This window comes from Hemicordylus capensis, chromosome 1 (genome assembly GCF_027244095.1).
Source record: "Hemicordylus capensis ecotype Gifberg chromosome 1, rHemCap1.1.pri, whole genome shotgun sequence".
NCBI classification, from domain to species: domain Eukaryota; kingdom Metazoa; phylum Chordata; class Lepidosauria; order Squamata; family Cordylidae; genus Hemicordylus; species Hemicordylus capensis.
Window position 1 is genome coordinate 221,853,513 of NC_069657.1, and position 13,690 is coordinate 221,867,202.

At 41.3% G+C, this 13,690-nt stretch overlaps 1 protein-coding gene across 6 annotated transcripts in view; it reads right to left on the bottom strand.

The window, feature by feature from the left end:
- The window catches only part of RAPH1 (Ras association (RalGDS/AF-6) and pleckstrin homology domains 1), a 129,981-nt gene that overhangs the window by 30,641 nt on the left and 85,650 nt on the right, over positions 1-13,690 (bottom strand). For all 6 annotated transcript variants that reach the window (XM_053281105.1, XM_053281080.1, XM_053281122.1 and 3 more), the window contains one exon: positions 2,909-2,986. In XM_053281105.1, coding sequence (XP_053137080.1) covers positions 2,909-2,986 — 78 coding nt within the window. The remainder of the gene's footprint in view (positions 1-2,908; positions 2,987-13,690) is intronic.

Genomic DNA, 13,690 nt, shown 5'->3' on the forward strand with positions numbered 1-13,690 from the left:
ATGAGCTCCCTAATAAGATACGAGCCTCCCCATCTCTGGAAATTTTTAAGTCACTACTGAAAACGCATCTCTTTAACCCAGCTTTCTCGGCTTTTTAAGACTTGTTTTTAAATTGTTTTGGCTATTTAATTGGTGTTTTATGATGTTTTAATTGTTAATTATTATTTTATGTAGTTTATAATTTTTGTTTTGTTAATTGATTTTAATGGTGTTTTAATGTAAACCACCCCGAGCCTTTTGGAAGGGCGGTATAAATTTTTAAATAATAAATAAATAATAATAAATAAATCATATCTTAAGCATACGGCATAGAGTTCTCGACAACTTCACATTTTTCGGGAATGAAGTTCACTCCACCATCGAAAGCCTTGCAAGATGAGGTGGAAGAGTTGTTGGAGAAGGATGCAATTGCCCCTGTGCCGTGGGAGCGTAAGCAGTAGGGGTTCTACTCCCGCTATTTTGAAATTCCAAAACGGGATGGGGGAATCTGACCCATCATGGATCTTCACCACCTGAACAAGCTGATCAGAGTAAGGAAGTTCCAAATGATGGCGTTGCATCAGATACTTCCGCTGCTTGAAGGGGAACAGTGGCTGGCGACACTGGATCTAAAAGATGCCTACTTTCAGATCAGCATCAGGGAACACCACAGAAAATACCTCCGCTTCACCATCAGACACCAAGTATTCCAATACAGTGTATTGCTCTTTGGACTGTGCACCGCCCCTCGGGTCTTTACAAAATGTATGGCAGTCGTGATTGCCCATCTCAGGGCATTACCATTTACTCTTAGTTAGACGACTGGCTTCTGACTTCCAAAAGCAGAGAAGAGTTACTTTCACAGATTCAGTATGTATTATCTCTTCTCCAAGACCTAGGAATCTAAGTGAATTGGAAGAAGTCTTGTCTGGAACCAATTCGAACTACCACATACATAGGAGCGGTGTTGGACACAGTAACCCAAAGAGCATACTTGCCAGAAGACACGTACGTGTGTATCCGGGATCTATTTCATCTCTTTCAGCTACATCCGAAGCAACCAGCTCATCAGATACAATGCCTCCTCAGCCTGATGGCCTCTTGCAATACAGAGAGCATTCAGCCTATGCTCGGCTGAAGAGGAAGCTGCAATGGTGGTTTATTTCAGTCTTCCATCCCAACAAGGACAGCCAGAGGAAGCGCCTGTTGCTGCCTCCACAGATTCTGAGATCACTGTCTTGGTCAGCAGATCAAGAGAATGTCCTGGCCGATGATCTCAGCCGGGTATTTCTTCAGGAATGTCAATATGAGTGGGCGCTCAAGATGGAGTACATTGCTCCCCTCTCCGACTTCTGGATTAGTCTGACCATAGATCTCTTCATGACCTCCGAAAACATGAAGCTTCTGCTCGAGGGCAGGACATGACCCTTGGTCCCTGGGGGATTCTTCCAGCTGGACTGGTCCCAAGAAATATCCTACATGTTTCTACTGCAGCCTATAACCAACTGGGTAGTTGCCTGTCTCCTGGCCTCACCAACATTGGGCATTCTAGTGACACCACGGTGGCCCAGGCAGCCATGATTCCCTCAAGTACTCAAACTGTCACAGAATTGTTTCCATCATCTCCCTCAAGTACTGGACCTCTTGTCCCAAGACGACGGACTCATCCTTCACCCGCACGTTCCAACTCTCCGTCTGACCACTTGGCGAATCGGGTTCTAGACCGCATTCTATTTAATCAATATAAGCCTTCGACCAGGCATAACTACTTGGGAAAATGGCTCATATTCAAGACCTATGCTAAAGCCCACGGTTTCCTGCCAAGGCAAACGTCTGTTCAGGACATTCTCCTTTAAAACTCAAGGTTTGGCTAACGTGTCTTTGAAGGTGCATTCAGCAGCCCTCTCATCGAAGCATCCAGGCTGTGATGGCAAGACCCTATTCTCACATCCAAAAAGTAAAGCCTTCCTAAAAGGGCTCTCGAATGTCTACCCACCCATTCGGGCCCCGGTGGAACCCTGGAGCTCCTCCCTGGTGCTTTCATCACTTACTCAGGCTCTGTTCACGCCTATGGCTACTGCAGCCCTAAGCCTTGTTTCCTTAAAGACTGCCTTTTTAGTTGCTATAACAGCAAGAGTGTAAGTGAGCTTACGGCTCTGAGGATAGATCACCGTATACAAGGTTCTTTCCAGACAAAGTCCTGATGCATCTAGACTCCAACCGTTTACCAAAGGTAGTCGCCAACTTTCACCTGAACCAGGACATTGTTCTGCTCTTCAGAAATCCCACGACCTCTTTAGAGTGCATCATGTACTCCCTAGATGTGCGCAGGGCACTCGTGTCCTATCTCGCACAAACTAAGGACTTCCGTTCATCCACCCACCTTTTCGTAGCGTACAAGGGCATGGCCAAGGGTACCTGCATTACAAGGCAAAGGTTGTCAAACTGGCTGGTCGAAATCACATTCATCTACAACTTGCAGGGCAAAACGCCTCCAGAAGCAATCAAGGTCCATTCTACCCGGGCCTACGCTTCATTGAGAAGCAACAGCAAGAGGACTTAACATAACAGCAGTTGGAAAACAACTGTAGAACATGGTGCCCAGCCCACCTTTAAATAGAGTGCTGCAGGTGTGGGGGCAGGGCTTGGTCGCCTTGACAAGCTGTGGCATGCTACCACGAGGGTCCTGCGCAGGCGCATTACGCATTCTTATGGATCCAGATCAAGGAGTTCCCTTTCCCACAGCTATGCTGGAAGTTGAGCACCAATCTGTGGCTACAACCAGAATGGTATATAAGCTGCATAAACAACTGGTAATACATCCAAAGGTGGCAGGGGATTATGCCATATACCATTCATCTTCCCTCAAAAGGTGACTAGTATTTTGAGTCTGGCTTTCAAACAATGCAAGAATGCTACTACAGTTTACCTTTTTAACTTGTGCTTCTTTAATTTTCTCTAAAGCAACTCTTATCTTTTCAGCTTTTAGCTTAGCAGCCTGTTCCTCCTATGAATAGAAGAAAACTTGGTTAAATACATTTTTTAAAATTTATATTTATATTTATTTTATTGTTAAATTTATATACTGCCTTTCGTTAAACACAATCCCAAGGTGGTTCACATAGAAAAATTAGAACAGGACTATAAAAATGACACAATTAAAATATTAAGCTAAAATATAAAAACAGATCTAATTAAAAAGATTTAAAAATACATACATAAAATAACCATATAAAATTCACAGAAGCAGCAGTGGAGACAATCACATACAAGCTTGGGTAAAAAGCCAAGTTTTCACATGCTTTCAAAAAGCCATGATAGAGACCAAGGAGCGAATAGCCACCGGGAGAGCATTCCAGAGTCTGGGGGCAGCAACAGAGAAGGCCCTGTCCCGTGTGCATGACAACTGAGCCTCCTTCATTATCAGCACCCAGAGAAGAGCCTCCTCAGATGACCTCGTCAAGCGGGCAGCAACCCTTGGGCGCAGGCGGTCCCACAGGTATCCTGGGCCCAAACCGTTAAGGCTTTAAAGGTCAAAACCAACACCCTGAATTGGACCCAGAAACAAACTGGTAGCCAGTGCAGCTCTTTCAAAATGGGTGTGATGTGATCCCACCTGGCAGCTCCAGATAAAACCCTAGCTGCTGCATTTTGCACTAGCTGCAGTTTCCGGATATTCTTCAAGGGCAGCCCCACGTAGAGCACGTTATAGTAATCCAGCCATTACCACATTACAGTACATTTTAATTACTGCAAAATTTTGAATATTGATATCCTACTAGCATCAGCCACTGAACTAAAAAAAGTGGTAGGAGCCACTTAAAGCAAAAATTGTATTTGTCAGTTCCGCAACCCACAGTCACAGTATTCTCAATTCTTTCTCTGTTCTCTCTTGCCTGACCCACAAACACAACGAACAAGTTCTTCAATAATTTCAGATGTCAAGAACAGAAAATTCTATTAATAACTATACTCTTTTAAAAATCATTTCTCTCAACAGCAAAAAGCAATACCGTCACCAATCTATGATCACGTCAGGCTCCCTCTCTCTCTCTCTGTTTAATACTATTGGATGAAGAAAAACAAATGTGAAGAAAAACAAGTTTAAAACTTTACCTAATGTTACCCAGGTACAAATACTTTTCACCACAGTTGCACACATACTATTATGTTCATTATCCTCAAGAGCTCTTTTCTGTGTGGATTTTCTCCTAGTCACATATCTACCTGTCTCATCATGATCGTCTATACTACAATGAGTAGTGAAAAAAGCAAGAGCTGCTAATAGCAATAACCTTGTTAGTCAGAAACATATTCATCTTCAATGAAAGTAATAAGCTGATGACAGCAATAATAAATGAGACCCGAAACACTATATGAATAGCCAATTAGGCAAGAAAGTAATGATATTGAGAGCATGGACTCATTCTTATTTGCCATGAAGAGGGTTTAATGTACTTGAAAAGTAGACTAATAAGTCTCTAATACAAATACCATTAGCAGTTAAACGTTTGGAGAAAAACGGTTTTATTTGCACAGCACATGTGATTTAAGCCTTCCAAAATAAATTCCTATTCCTTAATAGTAACACTTTTAAACCCCTTTAATTTCCGATAAGCCTTATTGTACTTATTTTGAAAAATGGTGTTCTATAATAATTCTACACCATAAGCTGGTCCCAGGGAACTCAGCACACATAATTATAATCATGACTACAGAACGAACAAATTTCAGCAGAATTTATGAAAACCTTTACAATCTAAACATTTGATATGAAATGACACAATGTGTGATGTATCTACAAACCAAAGTCTCCTTATTTCTGTCTCTAGAATAGATCTCTGTAACATTAGATATCTGTTGGGTTGGGCAGCTGCCAGGGCCCAGACCCCAGACCCTTTAAGGAACCAATATCCTAGAACCAGAAGCACCTTCCCCCAGCCAGATAAGAAAATGTGTCACTGCTTCCGATTTGGAGAGGTTCGGCACTAAGTGAGAGCATGCTGTAGAGTTCCCCCAAGACTGCTCAATGGCCTTTTGCTTCCTGCTAGCCTCACACAAGGCTGCCTTGCAGGTCACCTTCAGGGCTGGAGATCAGCTCAGCTCTGGCCCCAAAGAGAAGAGTGGCACAATGGCGGTGGGGCCCCCCACTGGTGGCTGGGGAAGAGGGCAATATAAGCCCTGTCAGACTCAAGCCCTTCTGCACCTCCCCTCAGATCGGAGCTCCCCAGCTTTCTCCTCCACTACTTGGAAGGAAGTAGTTTCCTGACAACTCCTCCTTTCCTTGCTAGTCATTCTATAAAGGGAATAGAGACCCCTCTTCCTGCCAGTACCCAGCAATGTTGGGGGGGGGGGAAAGAAAAAAGGTTGGAAAATGAAAGATGAGGAAAGGAAAAAGGAGTGGGAGGAATGGTCTTCTTCCCTTTGCTGCGCCCTCTCAACTGTACTGCAGATTTAATAATGGGAATTCACTGCTACTTGCAGTACAGTACTCTGGCAGAAACTGCCCCAATGGCAATATCCCTAGTGTAACATAGCCATGAACCTCTGGCACCAGAGAGACTTATTTTTTAATATTTAACTAACAATCCCATATCTAAGTGTCATGGCCAACCTTAGTAGGTTGTGAATTTCTGAAGATTGTGAGGTCGATCCAATTGACTACTATGGTGACTGCCAGTCTATCCATTGGTAAATGAGAATCTGAGTCATTTGACTAGAAACTCAAAGCTAGTTAGACAAGCTCTTATGTGCCATAGGCTAAAAATAATAGCATGTTTTTATACCACCAAGCGCCAGAAGCTATTTCTAGAGACTCTGAATTGTTATGCAGGAACAGACAAATATAATTTAAACATATTTAATTCTCTCATAGCCACATATTAAATGATCAAAAAGCCATTAAGAGACTAGTTGCTATACAAACAACAGAGTACGATTTCCCCGCCCTTCAAAATTACTCTTTAGTCAAACTATCCACTGCACAGGCACTACTGAAGTATTTCCCAACCTTTTTCATCCTGAGGCACACCTACATTTAAAAAATAAATAAATTGAGGTACAGTGTCCTGGTAGACACACCTCCCCATCCCCTGCCCCCACCTTTTTTGCAGTGGCAAAGCTGCTGCACAGTCTATATATTTATTTCTCCTAGGCATACCCGCCACTAATCCCATGTCTGGCAATTCTCGCGAAAGTTCACAAGCAGCTGCTGGACTAGTGATGGGGAGAAAACGGTTTCCGGGATGAGGAGTTGGCGGCGGGCCCAGCCTGGCCACCGGGATGAGTCAGTGGCAGTGGGGACGGCCTGGCCACCGGGATGAGGAGGCGGCAGCGGGCTGCCCCGGCCCTACCGCTAGGATGAAGAGGCAGCGGCAACAGGCCCAGCCCAGCCACCAGGAAAAGGAGGCAGTAGAGGGCCAGTAGAGAGCTAATTTAGCAAAGAGGCACCCTTTACTGTGGTGATTCTCTTTATTTAGCAGAGGGAGAGTAACTGGCCCTGTCCACCCCCAGCACAGTACCTCCAGTGACTGTTGCTGGTGTCTATCTTATGTGTCTTTTCAGATTGTGAGCCCTTTGGGGACAGGGAGCCATCTTTCTTACTTACTTACTTACTAATTAATTAATTAATTACTTCTCTGTGTAAACCACCCTGAGCCATTTTTGGAAGGGCGGTATAGAAATTGAATGAATGAATGAATCATCATCATCATCATCAGGCCAGAAACCGCGGCCGGGCTGAGTGGGTGGAGAAGCAGGCCATCAGAGGTGAAGATGCTCTGCACCTGGCCCAACTAGTTTCTATTTATTTTCACATTTCCCCTTCTCTTTATTACTATATAATCTCCCCCGCTTATTTATAGCTGTTTCCTGTGCTTCTCCTGAAGCCAACTCACTCCATAATGCTCCGGGAAGGATGTGTCCCTCCTGCATAAGGGAACAAGTCAGCTCTATAAGTGAGGATTTTTACTCAGTTTTTTGGAACTGACACAGAATGGCACACACTGGTTAGGAAACACTGCACTAGTACCTGTGGGAGAGACACTTACTTGATTCTTTAGTACTGACCTATATTCAGAATACGATTGACCTAAATTTTAAGAAAGCCACCTAATGACACAGCTGGGAAATGACTTGATTAGCAAGCTAGAGGTTGCCAGCTCGAATCCCCGCTGGTATGTTTCTCAGACTATTGGAAACACCTATATCATGCAGCAGTGATATAGGAAGATGCTGAAAGGCATCATCTCATACTGCGCGGGAGATGGCAATGGTAAACCCCTCCTGTATTTTACCAAAGACAACCACAGGGCTCTGTGGTCACCAGGAGTCAACACCAACTCGATGGCACACTTTACTTTAAATTTTAGGAGCACCTTTATATCAAATATCAGAATCATGCTTTGGCACTGAGCTAATGTATATGCAACACCAAACTATGGTTTGATGCTATGGGAATGAGCCTTGAGTTCATGCTGTCCCTGCTTCCCATACCTGCTCTGCTTCAGTTACTCAGCTTGATCGAACCATAGTTTGCCATTACATTCAATTGGACAAATTATGGTTTTTGCTTTTTCTCCCGGCCAGAATTGCAATCCCTCTTCAAGCTCTGGTTTGTAGTCCTGGTTCGAAACGCAGGTTCAAACCACCACAGCTTTCAAGTTCAGTTTTAATAGCAACTAATTTGATTAAGCTGTGTACTTACTGAAGCGCTGCATGAGGGATGGTGGAGAGGGAAAGTGTGTGTGAGTACAAGGCTTTGCTGCAATGGTGCTAAACCACTGCATGGCTGAACCAAGCCAATGCGGACTTTCTATGAATTAACTTAAGCCTATACATAAGCCTTTGTGGAGTCACAAATAATCTCCAATAGGAGTTTTACCATTTACCTGATCTAGCTACCCAAGACCAGTTCTGTCTACATGGAGCAAGTGGAGGAACACAACCCATTGTTATGAATGACCTCCTACACTGTCAGAATACAGATGCCACTGTTAACCAACCTGAGCCCTTGAGACAGAACAGCCTCTAAATAGAAGTGAATGTTGAAGGTCAAAGAACTTGATGTAATAAGGTTGAAAGTTTTAACAAGACAGAAATAACTTCTATTTAAAATGCTGCAAATGCAAAGAACACTGAGAGAAGGAACAAAATGCCAGCCAGTTTGGCCAGTGAAAGAAACAGCATCATGCGGCATTGTAGTCTCCTCAGGCCTTACTATGAGATATAGCTAGATACCCCATGTCCAAGCTGAAGAGAACATTTCGATAAAGTTTGTTTCTTCACATGATTTGTCGATATCTATGCACACGTTGAAGCATATTCATACCTCTACCTAAGGCAGACCAAACTGCACTTCAGAGTTAGTCACTACTCTGATAACAATAATTTGAGGAGGCCAGCAGCAGTTGAAAATGTGACAAATGGGGAGAGCTCTGACTGAATCTTATCTTCCAGCTCACACAATGCTCAGTGTTTAAACAGCTGTAGTTGAACAAAATCAAGCCCATCTTGATGAGGTCTTCTGGATTCCCATGATGGTTTGTTACATGAGAAATGAACAGCAATGAGCATAGCATAACACACACAGCCTCCTGGCTCTGGTTAAAAACAACCAACAAAAGATCACAGAAGACAGATCTGTTCATACAGAAGAAACAGTAGTGGCTGGATTTTCAGTGACTCAGCAGATCTAAATAGGTTTCTTCCCAAAATGGTGCTATCTAAAGTAGGTCCACCAGGACAGTGGTTGGTCAAGCAGTTCTGGGTTTCAGTAAGGTTGAGCCAATCACTCATTAGCAGGACTGCGGTTGACCACAATAGAATTGGTGGTCTCAGTGACTTTTTTCAGGGAGTGGGGAGGGAGGCTGTGCATACTGGTGCAGTCACATACTCCCTTAGTGGGACCCAGATACTAGTATGACTTATGGCCTTTAGCCTGAAATCAGTCTCTTCCTCAGTCATCAGGGTGAGGTGGATGCCTGCGAAGTATTAAACTCACTTTTTAAAAAACCTAGCATTTCTATTTTAGGAACTTGCGAATTACAAAGAGGAAGAAAAATATGTAAACGAGGACAAACCTGGACTAGTAGTTTTGCCTTTTATTGAATACCAAATCTCCAGAACATTTTCTGATGAAATTGTTGATATTCTCTTCCACTTTTTCCTTACTCCCGTACCACAGCATGTTTTCTGGGCTAATCTTATGTTCTGTTTGGGCTGCTCTAATCAATTTATTTTCTATCCTATACTAGTTTGATATGTTGGCCAATTGTATTGCTTTAAGATACCATTCTATGTTCTGTAATCCCACATTTCCTTTATTTCCTAGCTTGTACAATATATTTTTTAGTAACTCTAGGTGGCTTGTTTACCCAAACACAATCTAAAAGCATTTTCTGAGACTCCATTGTTCACATTTCAAAGGTATATTTTATTTATATATATAAATATTATATTATCAGGAACAATGTTCTTGGAAGAACATTCATTTTGATGAGCACTGTTCTTCCTTTCCAAGAAATGCATGAAGTCTTCAACAATTCCAGTTCATTTTTTGTCTTTGTCCATAATCATTCATGATTACATTCGTTTATTTTATCCAGATTACTTTTTATCCAAGTATGGGATTCCTCTTTATATCATATTAAATGTATGGTAGGGGGATAAATTTACGTAACTATTCCAATTTATCCCTATTTATCCTATATCCAGAGACTTGACTGACTTCTTCCAGGATTTCAAACAGGGTTTGGGACTGTTTTTCAAATCCAGCAACATTACCATAACGTAATCTGCATACAAGGCAATCTTGGGCTCTTCTTCCCTCATTGAAACTCTCACTTTTAAAAAAAAGGATAATTCTGGGTTTTTGTACTACATCCCTCAGATGATCGATTTGGAAGGTTGAATGGTCTAATAGGTATATTTCTGAAGACACATACAAGTGTCAAATGCAGATTTGTTTGTGCTAACTTGGTATGCATTTCAATGCTTAGCAAGATGCAAAGTGTTCTAAAAGTGGGTAGAAGATAAGTCAATCTGCAAGTATTTGTACAGTGCTTTGTAGCATGCCTCCCTATTACACAAGGTTATTCTACCTCCAAAAATATGCAAGTAGCACTACATGACCACCACCAATCAATACCATGAAAATACATTACAACATCCCTTTTTATCTTCTGAGGACATATTTCTTAAGCTGCAAAAGCACACAACTTAAACTTATTGTCCAATTAATACCACTATGCAGATTTGCACAAACCTGTCTCTTCTTCCTCCAAGATCTTTTTTATTGGCAGAACGTCTTTTTACCAGACAGTGACCAGAATCCAAAGAACTGAGTCCAAAGTGGCTTAAGGCTTGTTTGAAACAGCAGTGAAATCACCCTCGGCCACCTCCAGGCAATGTGGCAAACAGCATTTGAAACTGAGGAGAGTTTCAAAATCAATTCATGATGTGGCTTGTGAAGTCAGTAGTTAAAAGAAGTCAAAAATTCTACTGGGCTAGCAGAAGCCCCTTGACATAATCAGCTCTTGACAATATCAAGAAATCTTGAGTTTTATTCTGCTTCTTCAAAACCCAGCTCTGACACTGCAGACTGTTTTTCCTTTAAGTGACAGTTTTCGTTAGTGTTGAGAAGCTGTTTCCCAAGAGGATCTTGCTGTAAATTAGGCTCCTGACACTAACAGCAAATATGCAAGATTTACTAAAACATGATGCTTATATAATGGGTTCAGCGATGACACCAGAAAAAAGAGATTGAGGGGGGCACAGAAGGGGCAAAGTGCATTTATGGGTGTGTGTGGAAGCTGAGCTGCATCTCACATATATTAGATTTCTGAAACAGAAACGGGGGGTGAGGGGGCAAGCCACTTGTCTGGGGAAGGGGTGCTTGCCCACCCATGCCCCTTCTGAAGCTGTGCTTGAATGTGTTATATTATATATTATAATGAATAATCACATTACAATATGCACGATAAAGAACTGCTTCTAAATATGTGACACAAAAGAAAATATTTCTAAAAATATAGAATCTCCCACAAACTAGGTAGTGTACTTAATGAACATTTAAATTGATAGTTCATATTTTACGTTGTAGGCATGCATCCAAGTATGCAACTAAATTGCTACATCTCCCCCAAATGTCTTAAGAGAACAGTTTAAAATCATGCATTATTGTTCAAGTTACATTAAGCCCAAAGGATTTTTAAACCAGAGATTGTGAAATAGCAGAAAATGACTTTTGTTCTGGACTACTGGTTCTATATGCTACAAAGAAACAGTGTGGATCATCTTTCTAACTGGTATCTAATCCCTCTCTATAAAACAAAAGAAAAATGTAATATCTTATAATAGGTAATTGAATATGCAGTTAACTCTGTATGTTTAATATAGTCTGTGATGTGTTTTATTATTTACATCTACGTTTCAGGACAAACATGGTACAGGCACACCCTGACTTACAAACAACCCGTACTTTCAAACAAAGCTCCATAACATATTAAATTAATGAAGTCCCCAACTTACATATGCCAATCTGCAAATACAAATAAATCATCTTTTATAGGAACTATACACATTCCGAGTTATGAACATCCAACTTACAAATGAACTTTTAGAACACAACCCATTTGTAAGTTGGGGACACTATTTCCTTGTGATGGTTTTTACTGCCCCGCCAAAACAACACGTCTAATTTTAAGACTAATTTCACAGTTTATCATCTTGCAGTTCATAAAGGGTTAATTTGGTTTCAGACAGATATGCAAATTGTGACTGCATAAGATTGATAATTGCTTAGGGAAGTGTGAATACATAGTAAAGCTCTGGCAAAAATGAGGTAAGTAAAGCTTAAGAATAAGGCAAAAGTGGTGGTGGTGGATGCGATCTGCCTATCTGAATAGGTGTTTGCTGTATGCTGGAAGGGCAGTCCTTAATCTGAAGGATCAGGTGATAGTCGTGTAGTCCTGGGGGCTCTTGGAGAATCTGCCCACAGTGCAATAAGCTCCAGTGTTGTGCTTTTGCCCAAGAGTGCCAACACTTCAAGTAAAGTGGCCACACTCTGGAAGTGCCACAAAGATTGGAAACATGGTTGCTGAAGATCAAACAACATGTTTCCAATTTAAGTAGTGCTTCCAGAATTCAGGCATGCTACTTGAAGCGTTTGCTGGTCATAGACTGAAATACAGTTTGATTGATTGATTCTTGAAGTGTTGGCACTCTTGTGCAAAAGTGTAACACCACTGACACTTTGTTAGGAAATTGCAGTAGCCTGGGTAGATCTGTATTGCTCACATTACACTGAGGAACATGTGGGCAATAAACACAAAATGCATCTTCTGATATGTAGAATGAAGTATTAAATCATTACTAGGCAATCTGTGCTGTCACCAGAGATGAATTCCAATATAAACATTTACAGAAGTCACCAATTCTGATCTTCCACTATTCTATTGTCTTTCCTCATTCTTCTGTTTTGCTTGGAGATGTGTGTGTGTGTGTGTGTCATTTTTGCATCAAAATATCAACATATGTCCTAGGATACCAATGGAAGGTTATGTATAACTCACCAAAAGGAACAGTGTTTCTAGTGCCATAGGTTCCACTTTGAAAGCTCAAGTGTCAGCACCCAAGCACAAAGTCAAATTAGTACTATCTACACGCACTCCTTAAGTGGTGCAGCAGGGAAATGCTTGACTAACAAGCAGAAGGTCGCCAGTTCGATTCCCTACTGGTATGTTTCCCAGACTATAGGAAACACCTATACTGGGCAGCAGTGATATAGAAAGGTGCTGAAAGGCATCATCTCATACAGCACAAGAGGAGGCAACGGTAAACCCCTCTTGTATTCTACCAAAGAAAACCACAGGGCTCTGTGGACGCCAGAAGTCGAAATCGACTCTATGGCACACTTTACCTTTACATGAACTCTCTCAAAATGTGCATATGAACAGAATGAGCTGACGTTTCATTCTGAAAATAAGAATGGTTGACTGATTAACTACATTTCATAAGTTCAAATGCTGGAACTGCACTCCAGCTTGACAGACGAAATATCATGGAACTGTCCAAGGCACATGCTAAAATCTAAAATCTTTCTAAGTCTGGGAATTCCTCTGCTTTGCTTTGCTAACTTGTAGTGCTAAATGCATAATCCACAAAATTACAAGCTCGCTTTCAGTTTGTCCAGTTTGCTTCAGTTTATAATAGGCAGACTCTCTCTTTAATCCATTACGAATTGCATAACCAGTAATATTTTTGTATATTTATATATTAATAATTTTGATTTTCCTATCTTCCCAGGAAATACAATGAGAACTTTCATTTTTAAAAGCCAGTAATCATGCATGTCCTAGACAAAACTCCTTTTTCTGGCAAAACTCTCAACCCAGCCCAATTTCCAGGTGAAAATCCTACCTTCACATTAGAAAAGCCCAAGGTTTCTGGTGAAAGATTAAACTTTTTTATTAAAAAAAAACCTTTTAAAAACTTTTTAAAAAAAGGTCTATGGCTGCTTTCCTCTATCTACTTCCTGCTGCTAAAATGATTTGTACCATGTCCTCATAATTAATGGAGAGTAGCACAGAAATTATGGTTTTCTATGTAATATTTATAACAAGAGGGAGTATTGAAAAATACAGGAAATAGGTAGTGTGTATGTGTGTGTGTATATATATATATTTAAAAACCAAGTTCCTAGGAATGTTAG